Source organism: Symsagittifera roscoffensis, chromosome 4 (genome assembly GCF_963678635.1).
Source record: "Symsagittifera roscoffensis chromosome 4, txSymRosc1.1, whole genome shotgun sequence".
In the NCBI taxonomy this organism is placed as follows: Eukaryota; Metazoa; Xenacoelomorpha; order Acoela; family Convolutidae; genus Symsagittifera; species Symsagittifera roscoffensis.
This window is the reverse complement of record NC_087065.1, coordinates 76,724,749-76,748,785: the sequence shown is the minus strand read 5'-3', so window position 1 is coordinate 76,748,785 and position 24,037 is coordinate 76,724,749. Positions and strand designations below refer to the sequence as shown.

General features: G+C 34.8%; 1 protein-coding gene across 17 annotated transcripts in view; it reads left to right on the top strand.

Moving 5' to 3' along the window:
* Positions 1 to 24,037, top strand: part of LOC134843976 (potassium channel subfamily T member 1-like) — a 154,575-nt gene that overhangs the window by 120,349 nt on the left and 10,189 nt on the right. For 15 of the 17 annotated variants that reach the window (XM_063860385.1, XM_063860375.1, XM_063860391.1 and 12 more), the window contains 14 exons: positions 6,886 to 6,936; positions 7,167 to 7,275; positions 10,355 to 10,429; positions 10,709 to 10,792; positions 11,188 to 11,270; positions 11,385 to 11,580; positions 11,771 to 11,935; positions 12,527 to 12,727; positions 13,439 to 13,656; positions 18,170 to 18,202; positions 18,954 to 19,103; positions 19,566 to 19,704; positions 20,186 to 20,300; positions 20,623 to 20,664. In XM_063860385.1, the coding sequence (XP_063716455.1) occupies positions 6,886 to 6,936; positions 7,167 to 7,275; positions 10,355 to 10,429; positions 10,709 to 10,792; positions 11,188 to 11,270; positions 11,385 to 11,580; positions 11,771 to 11,935; positions 12,527 to 12,727; positions 13,439 to 13,656; positions 18,170 to 18,202; positions 18,954 to 19,103; positions 19,566 to 19,704; positions 20,186 to 20,300; positions 20,623 to 20,664 (1,661 nt within the window). The remainder of the gene's footprint in view (positions 1 to 6,885; positions 6,937 to 7,166; positions 7,276 to 10,354; positions 10,430 to 10,708; positions 10,793 to 11,187; positions 11,271 to 11,384; positions 11,581 to 11,770; positions 11,936 to 12,526; positions 12,728 to 13,438; positions 13,657 to 18,169; positions 18,203 to 18,953; positions 19,104 to 19,565; positions 19,705 to 20,185; positions 20,301 to 20,622; positions 20,665 to 24,037) is intronic. The other 2 variants (XM_063860376.1, XM_063860377.1) reach the window with 2 other exon arrangements.

Sequence of the window (24,037 nt, the reverse complement as noted above, 5' to 3'; positions counted from 1 at the left end):
ACTGATTTTGCCAACATCGAATTTTGATGTTGCATAGACTGATGAATATTTAATTAGCTGTTTGGCTAATTTTTCGAATTCGTCTTGTGTTATTTGTGAATGTTGGAAATTAAACATTGTTAAAAATTTCTGTTGGTCCTCTGTGTAGTTACTTATGTTGAATGTAGGTTTGAAACATGGAGTTTTTGTGAAATAATCCGTATTTCTGTTTTCGTTACTTATTATATTATTTATAGATAATTCTTCATTAAGAATTGTAGATTGGCAAATATCTAGTAATTGGAGTATATTATTTACGCGATAGGCTTTTTCGTGTATTGGTGATATTGTAGCGTTGGTTTCGCAGTATCCTAAAAGTCCTAAAGGTAATGTTACTTGGTAAGGTGTGTTGTTATAGACATGTAAAGAAATGATATCGGAATTCGAATTTTTCAAATAGTTTATGGATGAGATTGTGATTTTGAAAAATTTATGAATAGGTTTGAATTCAAATTCTGACATATAAAATTTTTGTTTGTTTTGTTCTTTATCATATTGGTGAACTTGTTTGATTGAAAAATTAATGATATTTCCTGATAGTGGTTTTAGGTGTTTTCTTTGTTTGTTAAATATCGGGTAGAATTTTGAAAAGAATGGTGGTTGTTTATTTAATCTTTGAAAAAATGTTAAGGATGTTTCTTTTGTTTTTGTATATTTATCTTTGATTAATATTTTACTATTTAGTATGTTAATTGTTGGTATATACTTCGAAATAAATGGTATTCCAATGATATTATATTTAATGTCAGTGATATGGAATATTTGTTTAAATGGCTTATTTAAAATTTTGCTTTGTTCCATTGTTCTGGTGGGGAGGAGAAATAATTGGATTTTTCCGTAGTTTATCAATGTTGATCCTTGTGCTGTTGCTAACTTACTGGAGGTTTCAAGAGGTATTAACTTTGGGTGTAAAGTTTTTATTTCATTCCATGTGGGGATGTTTATTATGTTTGATTCTGCTCCTGAATCAATTAAAAAATCTATTTCAAGGTCTGGTGGTTGAAATTCTTTATTTCTTGGGCTTTCTAAGAGAAATGGTATTGTCCAAATTTTTTCTTTGGGTTGTTCTTTTTGTATATTTTGATAAATGTGGTTTGTATTCAAGCATTTTGTTTTGGTATTTTTATTGGTTTGATCTGTAGTGTTAATCTCGTTTGTTTCTTGCGTCGTTGGTGTGGAATTTATGGGTGTAGTGTAATAATTTTGAAGAAATTCTGATTGATTTTCATATATGTGTGATGAAAAGGGTTGTTCATATATGACAGATTCATAGTCATTTTCGACTTTTATCATATTGATAGAAAGAGTGTTTTCAGTATCACTTTCTGAATCTGATGATGTACAGTTTATTTGATTGAGTTGTAACGTATCAGTTACTGTGTCATCAATACCTGGAGGGTCTGATGTTGTTTCTGGGTTAGATTGTACTTGATTGATTTGTCTTTGATGTTTAGGTGTACTACTTCTGTGGCGATTATTAGAATTATTATGGTTATTATTATTCCGGTGTGGTGATTGGGAATAATTTCTATAACGATTATTATAACTTGGGTGTCGATTTTGTGAATTATTTCGCGATCTGTTTTGGTAATTATTGTTTGGTCTGTTATAGTTCGATCTATTATATGAGTTATTCCTTGATTGATTGTTCGGGTAATTCTGGTTTCGGTTGTTTGAATAACTTCTATTTCGATTATAGGAGTAGTTTCTATTCCTATTGTATGATGAATTTCGTGATTGGTTGTTTGGATAGTAGTTATTTCTTGATTGGGAATTAGATCTAGAAACAAATCGTTGTGTGTTTGAATTTGATCTGGAGTAGTTATTTCGACTATTTGGTCTATTGTAGTGATTTTGTGATGAATTATACGTGTTTCTTCGTTCTGGTGATCTTCCTCTATAACTTGAGTTATATGGTGATTGATTTCTTGTATAATTTGTATTGTTCGGGAGTGGTTTTCCTGAACTGTTGTTGCTGTGGACTGTTTTGTTCGGTAGATTTTGATCTTTTTTCATGTATTGATAGAATGATTTATTTGGTTCTTTATATTTTTGAGGTTTATTTTGGTTATCTTGCTGTTTTTGTCTACATTCGGAAATACTATGTCCGTATCGTCGGCAATAATTACACCATTTTTTGAAAGATGGTTTGCCTTTAAAGTTTGGGTTCTTTTCGTAGATATTGAGTATTTCAGTGATTTTTTCAACGAGGTCTGTCTCTGATTCCTGTATATTATTAATATTAGTGGGAGTCGTTTCAATTCTGTTAACGTATTGTAATTTCAGATTTTCCGTTTCTTCTAGTTTCATCGTGATTTCTGCTTGTTCTAATTTGTCTACTAGTTTTCGAAAATCTAAATCGGGTTCTCGAATTGAAGAAGGATGTGATGCTCTCTTTTTTATTGCTATTTTCCTTAATTGTGGTGTTAAGGTCATCATTAAGATTTCTGTCATCTTTGTGTTTTTATAGTCATGTGTATTTAATGAATATGCTTTTCGAACTAGTGTTTCGATTCGTACTGCTATTTGCTTGATGGTTTCGTTTGGTAATCTGCGAATTTCATTACATAAAACTCTTTGTTGTTGTTTGTTTCTTTCGGAGTCAAACATTTTTGAAAATTCTTGTGTAAATCTTTTCCAGTTTGATTTTATTTCTAGAGGTAGTACTGAAAACCATTTTTGGGCTGCGCCATCTAAGGTTGTTTGTATTAACGCTGTGCGTCGATGTATCCAATTTTGATGTAGTGGCGTATTAATTGGTTCAGGTCCAATATTTAAAATTAGGTTTGCTGTTACTGCATTTAAATAATCTTCTACAGAGTATTCAGGGTCTGTTCCTGTGAAAACCATTAAAGGTTTGTTTGATGTTATTGATGATCCACCCATAAGGTATGGATTCATTGTCATTTGTAATGATTCTGCTGCATTTGGCATTTGAGAAAAATTTGAAAGTTGGTTTCTTGTTATCTCATGTTGTTGGAGATAATATGGGAGTGGTATTTCATTTTGCATTTGTGATGGTTGATACGAGTGTGCAGTCATTGGATTTTGTTGTTGAATTGGTTGAAAAGATTGTGTATTAATTGGATTTTGTTGTTGAATTGGTTGTTGATTTTGTGCATCTATTGGTTGTGGAGAAAAATTTCTATGATTTGTACGTGTTCTCTGTATTCCTTGTCTACGATATTCTTGAGTATTTTGTGCAAATATATCTGGTTGTAAGAAATCATCATCTGAGGATAAATAATCCATTTGATAAGATGTCTGTTTTTTATTTTTATTTTGTTGAAAAAATGGGTAATTTTCACTGTGATCCCGTGGAGGATTTGTTTGGAAATTTGTTGAATTAGGTTGGGCCATTGGGTTATCCCAATTTCGAGATCTTGTATATTGGTTAAAATTTCTTTGTGGTTGATTATATGTTTTTGATGGATGTGTATAATTATAATTATGGTCTGCAAAGTTGTTTCTAGTGAATGTTTTGCGTGTTTTTGGTGGTATTGTCATGGGTCTGTATGTTTGGTAATCCATATGTGAATATTTAGGGGCAACCGAAGGTTTAACGGTTGATTGTAAGGTTACCTGTGTTTGTGAAGGATTTGTATTTCTTGGTGTTGTTAAATTTGGGCGTATTGGTGAAATACTTTGTTGCGTAGTTGTTGTGTGTACAATTTCTTCATTTATGAAGTGTGATGGTGTCTGGATATCTTGTTGAGTAAGATTCCTAGTTCCATTGAGGTTTTCATTGTGTATAACTGTAGAGTTTAAACTATTATTTTGTGTATCGGGTAAAAATGTATTATAGTTTAATGGTGTTGCATCAATTGTTAATGGTATTACTCTTACATAATCTCTTATGTAAGATATTGTATCTATTGCTTGACTTGAGATTGATTGTGGAAAGCTTATAAATGCGGGATGAGACCATTCGGGGTCCCAAACATAATCTGATTGTTCTGTGATAGCGGTATCATCGTTCGAATTTTGGGGTCTAAAATTTTTTCTTGCTTGTGCAATTAAATCAATATTGTGTGTGAAGTAATCTATTATGAACCATGCCAAAATTTTTTGTAGATCGTGTTTTGTATGTTGTGAAACGTCGTCTTTCGTGAAATTTTCTTTAATGATGTTTAAATAACTGGAGAGTAGTGTGATTTCATGTCGTACTTTCAAATGTTTAGATGTTTCTTTTGGTGAGACATTTGTTATTGGGATTTCGTTTTCTAATATCGAAATATAACTATATATTATTGCGAAAACTTCATTGGTGAATATGGAGTTTGCTCTTTGTGAGTTATGGTATTGGATGCTTTTTATATATTCTGAAAAAACTTTTGAAAATTCTAAATCAAGATCGTCTGTTTGAATTGTATATTTTCTATTATTATGGTTTGGTGAGGTGAATTCTATGGAGTAGATTCCATATTGTTGTGTTATGTTGCATATATCTTTTAGATAGTGATCTATGATTTGTCTTTTGATTTTTACATCGGGGAACTCTGTTTTACATGGACTGATTCCGGGTTCAAATAAATTTACGAGTAAATTTTGACAAAATATGTGTTGTCCTCTATCAGTATCTGCGTCTACTATAAAAGGAAAGATTTCATCATCATCTGGAGTTTCTTCACCTGGGGTGTGCGTTGAACTCATTTTTTCGTTCGATGACTGTTAATATGTAATTATTAATGTGTCGAATTGGTTGATTCCAATTGTATAAATGTACTGGTTTGTGTTTGTACTGCTTTTTTATTCTTCTTTTTCCTCTTTGTGATGAATTTGAAGTTGTTTCTGAGTCAGAGAAATATAATTGATCGTGAATTGGGCAATTTTTATCTATTGATTCTTTTAGTTTGTAAAGTTCGTCTAAACTGTTGGTTTCTGATTCTGAAAATGCGTTTCGATTTTTTGAAAATCTTTTTCGTGTTATTTGTCTTTGTTTCGTTATTATTTTTCTTTTTAGTGTTTGTCGTTTTGTTCGAATGTATCCAACTGTTTGTGTATGAGGTGTGATTACAAGGTCGTATTTTTTGTTATCTATTTCACAATTGTGTAAAACGATTGTTTGTTTATTTCCTAGGTTTTTAAATGACATAAGGTTTAGAATGACGGATGCAAAGGGTTGTTAAATGATTTCTATTTTCCTAAACTGTTAGTTCTTACGATTTTTTGGTTAGCTTAACCTGGGTCTGTTTGTTCAGGGTTGGAGAGAAAAGTATATCGATTCCGAAGAATGATTTTTTACTTTCTCGTGGCTAGTATAAGTTAAGGTGTTAACTTACCTAATCTTACTTAGGGGTAGTGATTGTGTTCAAGGGTTGGAGAATAGTAAATCGATCCACAAGGTTCAGGTATAATTAGAACGCGAGTAGTTCGTTAGATACTATTTTAAACTTACTAAGTCTAAGATTTATCCTGGGTCTGGTAAGAGGGGGGGTCAAGTGAAGGATGAATAACCGAAGTTCTTCACTGTTTATCCTAATTTGAATGATTAGTTTTGTTTAAAAATTTCTATTAGTCTTAGGTCTTTAGAAAGGGTTGGGTAGTGAATCGACGTTTGAGGTCGTTAGACACTAATTAAGTGGGTGGGGGAGAACAAAGTTGTTCTGTTTGATTCAAGGATAAGCCTTGATGATCAAATTTGAAATTTAATTAAGTAGAAAATGATTTAAGATCCAAGGATAAGCCTTGATGATCTGGTTTTAAAATTAAGTGAATTTAAGTTTTAATAAAATTTTAAATGTGTGTAAAGGAAAGATTTAGTGTTTTGATGATATTAGTGGGTTTATGATTGCTGTTATGTTTTAGATGATGAAGCTGGAACAACAGGATGATTTATGATTACTAACCATTTATTGTCATGCTACTAATTTTTATTTTTATTTTCCAATAAATATTTTTCAAACATGTTTTGTATAATACTGCAGAGTTTTAGGAAAACGATCTTAGATCTTTTTATCAATCGTTATTGTATATTAATAAATTTGTTTAGCGCCTGAAATGATTTTGAAGAGTAACTTCAAGGTTTTATGTTTGCAAATGGAAATCTAAATTCATTGCAAGTAGTATTCGAAATATAAAAGTTTGTTCTGGCTTTTGCCGAACTATCATATAACTATACGGCAAGTTTCTACTTTGTCGTATGTCGTCTTTGGTTCGAGGTCTTCTTCCAATTCCGGGTAGTTCTGTTATGGTTCGGAATATTGGCTCTGATCTATTGAGTCGTAGAGACATTTCGATTAAATTATTGTCGTATAACATTTTTGTAAATGTTTTTGTCTAATTTCTAATCTATTTTGGTTAATTCTAATCTATTAAGGTCTTGTTCGAGACTTATGGTCGCACCAGATGAGTTAGGACCGAAGTGTAACTCATAGAGTAATTTCGGATAGGGTACACCGTCTGCTCGTCACGCTATCTTATTTTCGGCCGGATAGATTCGTGCAACTTCTTAGTCTAATACCGATCCTAATCTTACTCTTATACTATCTAGTCTCAGGTTGTTTAACTAGTCTCTGCTAGGCTCAATAGATCTAGGGTATACTGGTTTATTGCGGCTGCTGAAGTGCTCGGGAGAGTCCAACTAATTTCTAAGTTAAATTCAAATCTCTCTGGTGCTGAAATTACAAGTAACTTCAGCACTTACAAATAAGTGGGTTGTTAGTTAGATGGATCATGATTGGTTAATATTAAATACTTTACATTGGTAAAACATTTAATTTATCCAATCATAAAATGTAGTTTAGATCAGGTTCCACATCTGTAAAAAAAGATGTTGGATTTGTTATCATAGTATCTATATAGTTGTGAATTACCTACAAGTGATGTATGGTACTTATGCTTCAGCTTCGAATGCACGGACAACGATGTTCCTGGAAACGCTACATATCCAATTTAGTGAGTCAATCTCAAATTGATACATCTTTTTGTTTCGAATAGGCTGACTGCCTACGTAATGCGTAACAAATTTTCTCAAAGGACAAAATGGAGCAAAAAAGAGCAATCAAGAGGGGGTATTGAATGTCTAAGAGCTCGACATTTTTATGAAGTTTTTGTCACAACTTGAGGTACTACTGTAGATGGGCAAAATCTGTTTAACTTAATTCATATACGTGTTTGTTACTTAGTGGTGCATTGCTGTGGGTGGAGAGGTCTCTGTTGTTCTACATCATAGAAGTGGCAGTCGCTCTCTTCTCCACCATCGACACAATCGTGCTCATCATATGCCAGTTCAGAGTTAGTCACTCATCAATCAAACCTTATAACTAATAGAGATCTTGTTAACTCTTAACTATCCCCCCCACCTATGGTACTTCCTTCAAACTCCTTCCGGTCCCCCTATTAAGAAAGAAAGAATTGAACAGTTAAGCACATACGAATTTTGTACCTTGTAACAAATCACCTCCACCCCTTCTCTAAACTTTAAGCCATTGAAAACACCAGGATATTAAAAATTTATGTCTTTTTTTAAATTTGAAATTTTATAGATAAAACAGATTTTATAAGAAATAACCGTTAACACCCACACACACACACACACACACACACACACACACACACACACACACACACACACACACATACATACATACACACACACACACACACACACACAGACACACACACACACACACACACACACACACACACACACACACACATATATATATATATATATATATATATATATATATGAAATTATTGACAACAAATGTATGTTGCTAAGTATGTGAAGTGTTTGTGATTAAATTGGTTTTCTCAAGCTGAAAATTAAAATTTACAGAAGTGCCGAATGACAGAAACAACGAAAAAAAGTTTTGTGCACTAGCCGAAAACCAAAATCATCTCTTTTTTTCATACTGAATTAGTAAAATTTTCAAAAAACAAAATGGCAGACCAAAGGTACAAAAATTTCATTCTAACTGATTGACAGGTTGACTTCAAAAAACTAATTGCAAAATTCAATTTATGGAGTCTTTTAAAACGGCGCACAGACAATTCAGTCGATTGGAAAATCAGACAATTCAGCCAAAAGTTTACAGACAATTCAGCCTGAGACAATTTAGCCCGTTTTACAAAACGGTTGATTCAAAAGAAAAAATCGGATTTGGAGTTACTTCTCGGTTTAAGATTACCGGCTCTTAATTCCGTATAGAGTCATACACTCTGTTTGCAAGCTTGCAACCTGTAGGCGTGACTGCGTTGGTTATTATTATTGGCTGAATTGTCTCTGGCTGAACTGTCTGTATACTTTTGGCTGGATTGTCTGAATTTCAAATCGGCTGAACTTTTTTTTGCCGAATTGTCGGGACGCGCTTTAAAACACTATTGATACAATCGTCTTAAGTTTTCTAGCTTTTTTCCGTATAAGCGCCATAGTACGGAATTATTTTGGCAGGGTACTGATTTTGTTTAATTGACAAAAAACAGTCTGGATACAAAAAATACGAGAGTAGGTATAATTTGAGGCAGTATGAAATCAATAAGATTTTTCTGGGTTCAAAAAATACTGGGTTTATTGCACAAATTTGACTGAAAAAGTACTGAAAAAAATTAAGTGAAGTGTAATTCTGAAGCCTTGGCAGTGTTAAGGTAGATTCTCAAAACAGATATCAAAAGTTTTTCTCATTTTCGAAAAAAAACTGAAAATTTTTTGAAGAATTAAAAATTTTGAATAACATTGCTGAACAGAACAGCAACTTAAAAGGAAAAGAAAACCTTCCAAAAGATGAGGAAGCCAATGCAGTCATAATTTGATATTAATTTTCATTTACAAAATTTTGCTGTCATGGTTTATTGTTCCGACCATTGAAAATGGGGAGGAACTTGGTATTCGGGTATGTTTTAGTTTTTTTTTGTTTTCCACGCAATATCAGCTATCACAAATTATCATTAGACTCTATTGAGTGATTTATCATATTTCAGCACTTTCAGTCGTGGTTCGAACGATATATAAAAATTTCAAAAAAGTTTTCCTTGTCGAGAAAAACCGTTTTGAAATTTTTGACTTTTCGAAATTGCTTCGAGCGAGTGAGCAGGCTTACGTTAGCTTATTTATGCTTATTTTGACCCTTGAGAATTTAATTTTATTCAATTGAAATTATTTTTTGAATTTTTTAGCCTCATCTGAGAATCAAAAACTTCAAAAAAATGAGAAAAAAATTTTGAAAAATCAAAAAAAAATTAATGTTTTTTTGATTTTTGTTTTTCTTGTTATTTTTCTGCAAAAATTATTTTCTAATTTGCTTATTTTACACTGACTGACGAAAATGCCTGAGCGTTTTTTTCTCAGACTCTTTTGTCACAATACGTCAAAAAAATTACACTCATTTGAAAAAAAAATAATTTTGTAATTTTTTAAGACTGGTCGGAACATTCTGTGCTACTTGCACAGTAACTGAATTTTCTTGTTTTTCAGTGGTTTTATTCATCAACCGCCCTTTATCAAGAAAACTTCAAAAAAAAATTGAAAACAAAAAACATTTCGAAAACAGTTCGAATATTTTAATTTTATTGAAATTTTTTGACTTTCAATTGTCGAAAGTGCAGCAACCTGTTCTTTTTGTTTCGAGACTTTCAAAGGAGTTCACTGACTATTTGTGTTCGTGGTGGTTTTGTTCTCCAGACACATCCGGTTTTTCAACTAGCCATTTTTGTGAAATTTTTTACTGCAGAGTAACCGGCTATTTTTGTTTCTTAAAACAACTTAAATTTTTTTTGTGAAGCTATTGGGGTTTGAATTAGCCAATTTGACCAATTTGAGACAAATAACGCGCGATATGTTTCGTTCCAAGCAGCAAAACAACCTGGCTCAAAATTTGTTCCAAATTGAATAGTAGGCTATTTGCGCCAATTGTTACGTTAAAATCAGCAAAGTCTATCATTTTGTTTTTTATATTTCGTGTTTAGATGGATAATTTTCAAAAAAATCTGAAAAAAGTTCTGTTTAGTTTTGCGTTAAATTTATTTTAAAATAATCAATTACTTCCGAGGCGTTATTTGGGCACTCGGACCGCTCAGGGTTTGTCATGATTTGAGCAGTTTTATGAGATTTTGAAATAAATTCGTTGAAACCTTCTGGTTGCGAACTCATCCCAAGTGGGATTGAGGCCAACTATTTGATCATATTTTTGCTTCATTAGGCCCAAAATATATCAGTTTGTACTCGAAATTGAAATTCGGTGAAAAAATAAAAAAGATGAAAATAAAAGAAATTTTGCTCCAAAAAGAACATCCTATAGTTAAGGGGCTAGCGAGGCACTCGGGGGCTTCGCCCTGATTTATGCGATATTGTTCAAGGTATTGATTGTTGCAGGGAAACATTGTGGAGCAAATCTTGTCCTACAGAGTATTTGTTGAGACATGCGTATCACTGCCTTTCCTTGCCTCGGTAAGTAAAAAAAACCTCATGCGTTATATATTTTTTGATATTTTAAAAAACCTCATAGTTTTGAGTTTTTTTAGCTCCAAGACTTCGAAAGTGAAATTAAAAAGCTTTATATTTAAGCAATTGATGTTTTTCACTTTTTATTTTAAGCGTATATTTTTTCTAAAATTGTTTTTTTTTATTGTAACATTCAACACGTGGATCCACTATTTTGGAAATCTTATGTTTTTCAATCAGTTTTGATGAATTAAACTTGGACTTAATTGAGTCATATTTTTCCAGCTGTGCCATCCTCTGTTCCGTTTTCTCTATGTGCCCTCCTTCCTCAACTGCTGGCTGGCCAAACACTTCCTCATGAGCATACTGGTATGTCTGCTTACTGACCTGTCTGCTTACTCGGTTGTCTACCTACTGGCCATACCGTCAGAGCTGCATGTATCCGAACTCCTTATTTGGATACACTTTTTCCTTCATTCTTGAGGAAATCAGAAAAGTCATCATTAAACATTTTTTCTTCGCAGAAGTGACTGAATTTTTTCCCAAGATGGGCAAGAGTTCAATGTTAGTATCTAAAATCATTCAAATCAGGATTTCATTTAGACTTTTAGCAAAAGAAGGAGCGGATTTTTGACAAATCAACCAAACACTCATCGAATTTTTTTTATTTGTCCAAAGCTTAAGTATCAATAGGCTTTTTCCAATGTGTGAATATGCTTGTTTGAAATGTTTAAAAGTTGCCCACCTGTGCTTTCCTGTTTTAGTACATGGAACCCATTGCGTTTTCGTCCATGCAGCGACTGCTGATGAAGTTGATCACATTCATTTGTTGTCTCGCATTCACATGGTGAGACAATTTAAACATTTACAAATAGTTTCAAAAAAAATACAATTTAAGCTTTCATTTTTTGGAGACTGCGGGGATCGAACTCTGGACCACAGGTTTTACACACATTTTTAGCATGTGTGGCATCCACTATCTGGAGCGAATTCAGGACAGGAGTGGCGATGAACAGTACGACTTCTTCAACTCCTTCTGGTTCGTCATCGTCACATTCTCCACAGTCGGCTACGGGGACTTGTACCCCATTGGATGGATCTCGAAACTGTTCGTCATATTCACCATTGGACTCGCGCTCATCTTCATTCCCGTGCAGGTAAAATTAACTCCATTCTTCTATCAAAAGACCGAATTTGAGTGAAATGTGCAGATAAAAATACACTTGAATTGCTTACGTACCAACATGCTTTTACTCATAACCTTATACATAAAAAAATGTTATTTCTTTGCCTAAAACTTGGAGTGTGTGGATAACGATTTAAAAAGCCCTGCTTTTGTTTGCTTAGCTGGAGTCGCTGTCGTTCGCGTGGGATGAGAAGCAGAAGTTGGGGGGCAACTACAGCCACAGGAGGGCGGAGAAGGAGCAGCACGTGGTGTTGTGCACCTCCTTTGTCACAGAGGACATCCTGCACGACTTCATGAACGAGTTCTACGCATACCCAAAACTCAAGGTCATCTCTCAGCTGTTGTTTTCATAAACTGTTCTTTATTTCAGTTAGGACAGTGGATTTTGTTAGCTAAACTATTTAGCCCTATGGTTCCAAGTGAACAGTTTCCACCCCCACAAATATCTAGTTCCGCGGTTAAAAATAAACGAAGTTTGTGTCTTTTACCAAAGCTCTCCCCTCTCCCCTTTTGCAATAGGATGGGAGAATATATATCAAAATTCATGACAGTTGCTTAGAAATTAATTAATTCGAAAATGCTGAATTTGAAAATTTCGTCTTTTTGTTTCTTTTTAAACCAGCTAAATGAGTTTCGAGCTCTCCTAAAACACACTAAAATGACCCAAAGTTTTCGGCGCGCGCTTCCTTAAAATTTTTGGCGCTCGCTTTTTTCTCAAATTTTTTTACGCTCGCTTCCCTCTCGTTTTTTTTTCGGCGCGCACTTCTCAAAATTAGATAGTGTATATTGACGGCAAAGAGGCCTTTAGACAATTATTTTTTTGAATGGTCGACCAATAATAAATCGTAATTTGTGTGTTTATATTCCGTGTATCTGCAGTCCGAGCTGTTAAGTAACTGTAGCTGTAACTGTTATAGAACTATTACGTCATACTGCTGTGTCCCCTGGAGTTCGATGGTAAGATCAACGCGATGCTGGAGAACCCCAGCTGGAGCCAGAGGGTGATCTACATCCAGGGCAGTGCTCTCAGAGTATCCGATCTCATTCGGGCGAAGGTGCACTACGCCGAAAGCTGTTTCATATTCTCATCTCGCAATGTGAAGGATAGGCGAAGAGAGGTCGGTTAACGTTAATTTGTCAGCTCTTCAAACTTTGAAAAAAAAAGGCGTTCTATCCTGCTTAAGCCAGCAAAAAGTTTTTGAGGTTGGTTGATCGTCCAAATTGACAAAAAAAATGTATTAAATAAAAAAGTCTATGGCTAGCAACATTTAAAAACTGTTCAAACATTGACTTGTAAATTTGGTGGCGCTTCCATTCGAGTTTGTAGCTCGAAAATTTGAATTAACAAAATTAATTGACAAAATAAAGAACTAACTAAAAACATCTCTGCTAGCAAAAGATTTGTTAAAACCTTTGTTAAAAGATTGATTTGTAAAATTGATCACAGAACGCGCGAAATTTTCCTCGTAAATGGATCAGTCACGCCAAAAAATGAGCTTCAAGCTTTGCAGAATTAGTGCATCTAGTAAGCTCTAATGAATGTGGTAATCAATTAAAATTGCAGAATCGTAGAACTTGGTGATTTTTGCAAACCATCAAACTCTGATTCGATTGGTTTGAATATGTCGAATTTCATCTAAATTTTTTCGAATTCATAGCTATAGACAGTAATTCATTATGTAACAGACAAAGCGTATGCAGTACCTTTTTTGACGGGCTTGACTTGAAAAAAACTGCTGAACTTTTTTGTTGAGTTGTTTGTCTTGTTGCTTAAACTTTATTTTCCGCTAATTTCCTCCTCCTCTCAAAACACGGGCTACTGATTGTAGGACGAGGCCACAATTCTCCGCACGTGGGCCATAAAGGACTTCGCCTCCCACGTGCCCCTGTACGTGCAAGTGTTGCAACCAGAACACAAACAGCTGGTGATGGCGGCCAATTACGTCATCTGCGAAGATGAGCTCAAATATGCAATTCTGGCCAGCAACTGTCTCTGTCCCGCCATGTCCACTTACATCAGTCTACTTGTTCACACTCTGCAGGGCAGGTAAACACCCAAAAAGTGCCGCATGCTAACTTTTAAAAAAACTTCCATAATTGGCATTTTGGACCATTTTTGGCGCGTGCTCTCCCTCCCTTCAAATTTGATGAGAGTTGGCCCATAAGAAGGCATTGGTAAAATTTTAAGTTTGGTCGGCCAAATCCGATGTTGTAGGTCATGGGGTCAAACCACTTGCACGGTCGGAAGTGGTCCATATTTTGGTCATATTTTCATGGAGAGGGCTGAAGGAGTCTAATGTTTAGAAAAACGATCTGAATGAGCCCAATTTTAAGCAGAAGGAGACAAATGAACCCAATTTTTGGTCTTTGATTGGCCATAAAAGGGTATGAATGAGCCCAATTTTAAGCAGAAGGAGCCAAATGAACCCAATTTTTGGTCTTTGATTGGCCATAAAAGGGTATGAATGAGCCCAATTTTAAGCAGAAGGAGCCAAATGAACCCAATTTTTGGTCTTTGATTGGCCATAAAAGGGTATGAATGAGCCCAATTTTAAGCAGAAGGAGCCAAATGAACCCAATTTTTGGTCTTTGATTGGCCATAAAAGGGTATGAATGAGCCCAATTTTCAAAATTTTGGTCTATCAATTCGGCGCTAACGGGTTCATTTTTTTCGTGATAATTAGGGGACCAATCGTACTAAAATTGGATTCATTCAGCGCTTTTTCGTGGAAAATTTTATTTAAAAAATTTTGACCCGGGTTTAGGGTTTGCAACTTGTATCTCTATTTCCAGAATACATGTCAAACATACAGTATGATCCCCCTTGGTAAATATTTTACTATTTAATATGCTCATGATTGGTCTTTTAAAACGTATAAGTGTTTATGACATGCATTTTTAAATATTTTATATGTCATCTGTTGCTACAATAGTACAAGTATGATAACTGAGAACCTGAAATAGAAATAGGCCCCGGAAAACAGCCAAGTGAGACGCAGCAGTCATCAGAAAATTTATCCACATATATTTCATTAAGTTTTGAAAGGTAGCGAAGGTAGTTTAAAAATTGCTATAACCATATTTCATAATTTTTTCAAGAATCCGATTTTCAAACATGTGTAAACTTTTTCCCTAACAGTCCAGATACTGCAAAAAACATCAAATTACGGTCGATTAAAATAACAGAAAAATGCCTTTTCAGTCATAATTTGTGCTACAATGAAACTTAAAGAGAATTTTTTTTGAGGTCTAATAAAAGGGTTGAAGTTTATGGTATTTAGTCTAATTTAAAGCGAAGATTGATGAACTAGATCATTTTTTGGGAAGAGAAGCCAGTTGGCATGGCAGCAGCACAAAATGCTTTGGTCACAAAATTTATGGTACTATATTTACTTTTTTTCCCTAGAACTTTTTGAGATTTCTAATTAAAATATAGGTAAGTCCAGATGCTCCAAAAAATCCCTCAATCCCATTTGAGGCGCAAATTTACGTCGAACAACGGAAGCAATCTTTTAGGCATGATAATACTTCCAAAAATAGGCGAGGCCTTGACAAGTGTTAGTGCTAATTGCGACGCTGCGCAGCTTATTTGACAATATATAATGGAAACAAACTTAGGAACTAGTTTTGTCGAGGGATCAAACAAGTAAGCTAGTTAGCAGAAAAAACATTCGCTTAATTGAAAAAAAAACAATTGATAATGTTTTTTTATTTTATGTGAGGAGGAATGCAGGGGAAAATTTTTTTTTGGGTGTTTTTCACTTTGGCATTTAAGCGTTACATATTACGTAGTTTGGTTGAAACTCATTACAATCAAATATTTCTTGATTCACTATCCGAGCGTAAATTTGCCTAGAAACAAAGCACCATGTATAATCGACTCTGAAATTGATTTTGCAATTTAGTTTTGGAGAAAAATATGGTTGAGAGAATTTTTTAAAAATGTATCATACTATCTTCTACAAATTTTTTTGGAAGATCTGAAATGATGTTGTAAAAAACAAAATTAATTTCTTCTATAAAAAGTCATCAAAACAAAAAGTAAGAAAAACAACTTGAATTTTAATTGAACAAATTGCTTTTTGCAGAAGCTTGTGTACATAATCAATTTCAAAAAAAATTTCAGAAAATACGTATTTGAACAAGACTGCTTGTATCAGGACAAAGCCCAGAATGTTCCGGCAGTACTATTATGATAGAGTGGTCCCATGAGAATAACCGGGTCTCCAGAAAAAGACACTTAGAGCTCTCAAATTGTATAAAGTTACAATTTCCCTATTCAGAAAAATCGTCGAAGCGTGTTTTCAAACAATTTTTCTGTTTCGATACTTCGTGAAATTTCCCCCTCCCCGTTTTACGGTGTTAATTTAAAACAAAAATTGCCTAAATTGAGTTTTGATGACAAAAAATTAAACTAAGTTATGGTTAATAAATCGTAAAATAAGTTAAAGTGAGCTTATTTCTTGATATTATAATAATTACAATTTCTAGTCTGAAAAATTTTAATCTGAGTCAAACTGTTTCGCGAAAATTTGAAAACGAATATTTTAGACACAAACTAGTAAATTATGAACTTGCGAAAAGCATGCGGGACCTGTTTATCAGAGTTATTTTTTCGAAAGACCACCCTATCATAGTAGTACTATTCCGGCTGCCCTTCAACTGGTCTCGAATAATTTTTGGTATATCCAATATTGGCAAAAACATATAATTTAGGCTCATAATTGCAATTTTTGAGTGTTAAAAGTTTAGTCGTGTATGAAATCAATGAGACCAATTAGCTTGCTCCAATTCAATTTGAAAGGTTTTGCAGTGTGGGATTACATGCATAGCCACGTGTAAAGTATAAAAGGTGCAGTGTAAATTGTGGAAAGATACTATACTGGTATGCAGAACCGGCTGGGACTATACAGATCAAGGGATCTATCCCGTAAGTGAGCAACGAATTTTGCGAAATGCTCTGAATAAAAAACACCCCGAGCAATCTTCGAAAATCAGAACAAAAGTAAACCAAAATAATCGCAAAATTTTAATAAAATTTAAATAAAAAAATTAGATAAAAATAATCAAAAAATTTCAAATGTCATTTGGTTAAATACATATACTGATATAATCGATACACCGGTTACGTTTATATTTTATTAAACACAATTTTCTTTTTGTACCCACTCAATAGCATAAAAATAAGTCTATTGTTTAAAGGACAGTGAAAAAAAAACAAGACTGTTAACTTCAAACGATTAATTAGTTTAAAAATATGTAAACGCACACATTTTGGACAATATCAAACATCAGAATTGAAATTTTGAACAAAACGAAATCAATGGGATCAATTAGCTTGCCCTAATTAAATATGAAACAATTCTGTTGTGCGGGATAATTCGTCACGCAGAAATTGTTTGCGTTACGTTTTTAGAATTTTTATTAAAACCTTCTCATTGTGCATTAGTCACGAGTATGGCCAAATTGGTTAAATTCAAACCCCGGAACTTCAGAAAAAATGATTTGCTCAAAATTTTTTTTATGCTAAAAACTTTTTCGATCGCCGAGTTTTGACCAAATAAAAACCCCCCAAGCATAAATAATCCACACTTTCTTAGAAATGCGGAACGAAAAAAGCTGAGAGTTTGAGCGTGAAAAAGTAAACGGTCAATGACTACTTTTTCAATTGTCGCTGTACTTTCGCCTCTTTGCGGCAATAACCGACTCGATGTTTCGTGTAGAGTCAAGAGTCATATCCTCTGTTGGACAGGTAGCAACACTTTGGCGGGACTGAGACGAACATTATTTTGCTGTTTAGGCTATTTGAGTTATGATACTTTAGAAGAAGAATAAATAAACAGTTTTATGATGCTAGACTTCTATGCCGCTTAAGTTGGGGGCGTAACGAATTGCATGAGTGCCGCTTTGCTTGCGCAACTAAGAGAATTACTGATTTTGATGCGGCACACCTCAGTTTGAGTTTTAGTTGCAAATTTGAGAAAAAAAAGCTCAATTCTAATTGGACTAAGAACCGTATGCTAAGCGGCACTCATACAATGCAAGTTGGACGTTGACGTTCCGTTCCCTATTAAATTTGTATGCTTGTCAACTGCACCCCCGATACAACAAAATCTTCAAAATTGATTTTTATCGCAGAAACTCAGTGCGGTATGTTCTTTCAAAATCATAAATTTATTCCAAGTTGGGCTTCCCTTCTAACGGTGCTAGGTAAATGAGAAGACAGAGCATTAAACGACATGGCATTAAGACGACAGCTGAGCGCTAAAACATTAAAAGTAAAATGTTTCAATCTAAGCGGTTCATGTTTCTTAGAAATACAATTGAAGAATTCAGTGTAGCGTCGCCTCTAAGTCCAATCAAGGGCGGCTGCCGACTGAACAGCTGTCGTCTTATTTGCCGCACACCCCTTTAAACATTCACATTATTTATCCATTTTTTAAAACCCAAGTTCACAATATTTACCCAGTGTACTGAAGAATACTTTTTGTCACTTCATTCATTTTATGTGTATTTTGATTTCCTTAGTTATCAATTATCAGAAAAATTTGTTTTGACAGCAAAACTGGAACAGTTAACTGCTCCTTGGAAGAGTAAGTGACACTAATTGAATGATTAGATATTCTATCTGACTAGTACTAACCAATAATAAAAAAAATAGTAACACCATAAAAGTTCACCTTAGTTAACTCAATTTTTTAAAGCTTTTCAGTTTCTTTCATTACATAACCACCATGCCTATCATAACAAAATGAATTTTTCCTTCTAAAAAACTTGTTTTTTTCGCAAGAATTTTTGAAAAAAAATCGAGCTCTGTTTGTGAGAATGAAATATGAAAAAATTCGTGAGAATGTCGAAAAACGGGGCAATTGATGGTCAATTTCATTATGGAGATCTAACACAAAGCAAAGCTTCACCCTATAATCTTAGTTATCCAAAATTAACAAAATATTGAGTTTTTTTTGGATTTGGTAATCTGTTAGCCTGATTTTTTCTTTGGCTGACTTGCACGTGGTTCACAGACAGCACAAAACGATTTCTGGATAGACATTAATCTGGAGGAGTTTTCTATAGCATGATTGCAGTTTAGTAGAAGCACGCAAGGCCTGTTTGAACTGAATGATGTTCTCACATGAAAAATCAAATTTTTGCATTGAATATTCGTAATAATTCAGGATTATATTTAATCATTAATCATGGTGATTGATTCTTGGGATAACAGCAACTGACCAAAATGAATGTGCTTTTTTTGTTGGGAATTTTGATCAATTATTTCTAAGATGACCATTCCGACATATAAATTGCTGACCTTAACCTTTGACCTTGTGACCTTTGGTGTGATAGGAATCCTTCGGAGAGCAACGACCAGTGGGAGATGCAGTATGCGAGGAGCACAGCCCAGGAGATCTATGACAAGCCAGTTGGGAAGAGCAAGTTCTTCCAGGAGTACATCGGCTACAACTTCATGGAGGCTGCATTTCTCGCTCACAGAAAGTTAGTCCAACCTCACTATTTTTCATAATAGTTTTGTTTTGCAATTTTAGCTGTTGCCGAAGAGAAATAATTAATCCTTGGATATGCTCATAGTGATCACGTGATCTTTTTGTTCTAAAATTTAAATTTCTACAAAATCGTAGACTATCTACCAAGAGCGTAGAAGATCATGGCCTTAGGATCATGGACTATGGATCAAGGCCGTATGATCATGGCCGTATGATCATGCCGTATGATCATGGCCTTAGGATCATGGCCTTAGGACCAGGGCCTTGGTTAATATTTTTTCTTGATAAATTCTCACAGGGAAAAATCACCGCGTCCTCACCTCAAGTAACGACGTCTAACTAGGACACGCACTGATAATATTATTTATTTTGTTTTTGATATCAATGCCATCACAATTTGAATTATAGTGCTTATCAAGTTTTGTATGATCATAAGTTTTCGTGTCCATTTCAGGTACGGCTGCATGACTATTGGTGTGAAGCCAGAGAACGGGCAGCTGATGTTGAATCCTGGCCCCAACCACATCATGAAGGCCTCCGACACCGTCTACTTCTTCTACACCACGAGCGAAGACGAGACTGAAATATCCGTGGTGAGTTCAGAGCTTGTTTGGTGATAGTATTGTTAAAATTGTTGTTGATCTTATTGTTCCGACCATTTTTTTTCTGTTTTTTTTTGTTTACCAGGCAAAACCAGGTACCACAAACAATCATCGGAATGAATTGAGTAATATGTCATATTAAAGCCCTTTCAGTCGTGATTTGAACAAAGTTAAAAAAAACTTTCAAAAACTTTTCCCCATGTTTAGAAAAACACGTTTGAAGTTTTAGAGTTTTAGTCTTTTTTCGATAAAGGAAAGAGTGCGAGCATGTCTTATGAAAGAAAATGTTTTCTTTATGAAATGAAAAACCATGTTTACTGCAGGAAAAGTTGTTTAAGAAAACTCATTTAGCGATTTTAAAGGTCTCGAATTCAGAGCTTGGCGAGAGGCAAGGAAAACAAAACGAGGAGGCCCTATGGAAAAATAAAAAGTTGGTAATTATTAGTAGTCATTGAATCTTTTTGCGTGATAGGTGAGAGGGAACGAGGGAGAGGCGCCTTTGGTGACTAAAAAGAAAACAAGGTCGGATTTGGAGGCGAACAACAACACACCACGCACCACTGAGTTGTTCAACAAACTACAACAAGGTAAGTCATACACCCAAATGTTGAGATGATGTGTCATAATTATCTAATCCATCTGCACTAAACAATTCATATTTATGTCATCCATTAGCACTTAGGATCATAGTTATGTAATCCATCAGTAATGTCGCTCAATTAGTTTTTTTCTCACACTTTCAGGAAAAAAATTACATCACTTCAGGTTTTGACTTCGAAGTTGGCAATTCTTATCAGATGATGGTATTATTTTTTATTATGGGGTTGCAGATAGCATTTTGTAAAATGTCTCGACATCTTCAAAGCGAAAGGTTGTTTACTTCAATCCTTTTTACTTTCGAATGTTTAGCATTCCCTATGAATCAGGCAGTTGGTGGAAACTGTTTCGCTGGTCAGTGTTTCATACTTGATATATGAGCATTTTTTGCTGCGCGGGCAATCAAAAGATATAATGAAAATTGGAAAAGTTTGAATGTTGATATTTTTCTATATTAGCAATTTTTTGAGATCCTCTTGTTAAAACACCTGCTAAACATCTTAAACACAACAACTTATTTCAGTTTAAATACTTAACAAAAAATGGGGCTCTTTTTCCTTCCCCCTTCCCCTCACCTCACACGACCTTCAATATATTAGTGTAACGAGTGGTTTTACGAGGTTGAGTATGAAGACCAAATATGTTTGTCGTGGCCTTATTAGTCTGTATGTAAATTGCAGGTGGGGGGAAAAGGAAAAAGAGCCAAAAATGGATTTGGCATGCTTTTTTTTGAACTAAAATAATTTTAAGAAAGTGTGAAAAGTATAGGCATTCAAACTCTTCCAATTTTCTTTATCGGTTTGGGTTTCTATGTTGGTTCACATATGCAATGCAATATTTTAACCAGGGACGGGTTTAGGTGGAGGGGGGGGGGGACGGATTTCTTTTAGGGATTCGACCGCCTGCCGACCCAAAAAGTCCCCCCTTTGCACTATTTTGAAATATCCATATTTGGTGACGGACCCTAAAAATTTTCTAAATGCGCCTTAGGCGCCAAAATATACTAATTAAAAGGGAGGAGCGCGTGCCAAAAAACGCAATTTTTTGGTCAAAATTCTCCAAAAAGTGCCTAAATACGCCTTTTTTGAAATGTTTTTCAAAATTTTGCCTGCGGCTCAGAAAATTTGACCAAACAGGGTCTTTTTAGTGCTTTGGAAGAGCTCAAAAAATCAATTTTCGAGAGCTTGAAAAATCAATTTTAGTGCTTTGGGAAAGCTTGCTTGGTAAAAATCCGACCTTCCGCACCCCCCCCCCCCCCCTCGAGAAGATCCTAGATCCGCCCTTGATTTTAACCCTCATAATCATATCGCTGTACAACAGATTGGCCTCATTTAATCACGTGATCGTTTGGAGTTAAATCAGGGTCCGATATTCGCGTTCAAGCTTTCCATTATTTTAAATACGTTATATTATGTCTCGTCACCTACTCATCATCCTCACCCTTGACTTTCTGATGTTTTTAGGGCGGACCACAATCTCCACTGTGAATGCATTTGCGGAAAATATCGTGAAAGGTTTTGGAAATTAATTTTTTGCATTGATCAAACTGCAGATTTGCATGTCATTGTTCGATTGAAACGTTCTCTAGTTTTGTAGCTGCTCCAGCGTTTCTTCGTATAAATTGCAAAAAGTTTCTAAATCGGCCAATTTTTTTTGATGCGCTGCAAGCAGTTCCAATCATGCAACACATGGAAAATCCTGAAAGTTTGTTGGGGGAAATTATTTTGGAAGCTTATTAAGGACTCCTGGGAAATTTTTTTATCGGACCATCGAAAATGGGAAAGAACATTGTATTTGTGTGTGTTTTAGTTTTTTGTTTTTTTCACGTAAAATCAGGTACCGCAAATATTCATCGGAGTAGGTCGAGTGATATATCATATTAAAGCCACTGCTGATATACGTTTTTGGTAACCAAATTTTTTATATAAAAATAATTTTGGACTACCAATAACAAACATTCAGACGAACGAATTTCAGGTTGGTATAGGGAAGTAATCTACAAATTAGCTTGTCTCCCTTCAATTGATCGCAAAATATTGACTCGTATACTTAAGACCATTTATCCACGGGGGAAAGGACTAACACAAGAGCTGTACAGCTCATCACGGCGAACCGCTGTTGTGCCCCTGTTTAAGAATTACATGCAATTTTTTTTGGTTATTTTTCTGGGCTGGGTAATGTTGCTTCACTCTCAAGCAACCAGCACGGATCATGGTGGGCCTCGAACATCCGACCTCTCGATTGAGAGGCGGAGACGTAACCACTTCACCACCGCTCCCTAAGTTCAACTTACGTTTCCAGCGTCTTAGATCTATGCTGTAAAAAAATTGTATGAATTAGTCTAGAATATAACTGAATCGGCAATTTTCAAAACACTAAATTTTTAGGAAGAAAATTTGTAAATGATTTGTTTTTCCTGTTGAATTCGAGGATACAAAATACCCATTGCTGTATAAAAAATTATCACTAAAGTTTGTTATTTCGATTGCGAAAATTAGTGTGCATAAAAAATCACCACAAGCATATCTATTAGTTACTTTCTTCAAAAATTAGAAGAATAATCATACTCAGTTGCTGCGCTTACATTAAAAGGTGCGATGGGTCTTGAATAAGTATGTTTTGGGAGGTTCCCAATTTTATAACCCCGGTTTTTCTAACCGCAGAGTTAGATAAACAACCCCACCACAATTCAACCTCCTTTTAATACCAACTGTGATAATTAAATTGAAACTTACTTGAGAGGGATTCGGAACTAAAGCGTCGGTGATAGACTCGAAGAATGCAAAAAAAAAATTTGAGTAAGAATTGATATAGTATACATGTTCTACATTATAATCAAAGAACTGCCTACTAGAGCGTATTGTCAAAATAGGTCAACCAAATTGATTTTGCGAGCTTTTTCAAAAGACTCTAAAGACGCTATTTCATCGAAACTGCTGGCATTATCTTAAAAAACTAGGCCAAAAATGACTTCGTAGTACATTTTTGGTTAATTAAATGCACCCTGAGAAAAATTTCAGGGCTGGTTTTGCAAAAATTGATATCGCAATATAGTTCCGGATAGAGCCCAATGGTGGCCAGGGAGTCGAATCACCGGGTGGTGGGGGGGGGGGGGATTTTAATAAGAACACTCTGTGTATATCCCATAGATGTTTATGCCCTACATTATACGTCATCTTCCCATACTCGTTCTTAAATAGTCTAACCTAAAGTTTTATTTCACGCATATGTAAAAATTATTTTCACCAGTGTACATTTCCAATTCCGTATTTTTTGTACTGTACCCAGATAATCTGATTAGATTTTATATTCACGTGCGGATTTAGGAGAAGGGGGCGGACGCCCTCCCCCTCAGGGATTCGACCCCCTGCCGACCCAAAGGGTCCCCCCCCCCCCTTTGTACTATTTTGTGTTGTGATATCCATTTTTGGTGACGTACCCTAAAATTTTTCTAGGGGCGCCTTTGGCGTCAAAATATACTAATTTTAAGGGGGAAGCGCGCGCCGAAAAAACGCGTGTTTTGTGTAACATTTTCCAAAAATAATCCCCCCCCCCTCGAGAAAATCCTAGATCCGCCCCTGATTAAATTAGCGGTTAGAATTTTGCATTTAAACTTTTCAGCTCTAGTGTCAATTATCAACTTAGTTTTTTAATGAAATAATTTAAAAGAAGTGTTAGTTCAAAATAAGAAAGTTGAAATGTTGCTCAAGAGAAGAAGGTAAGTCAA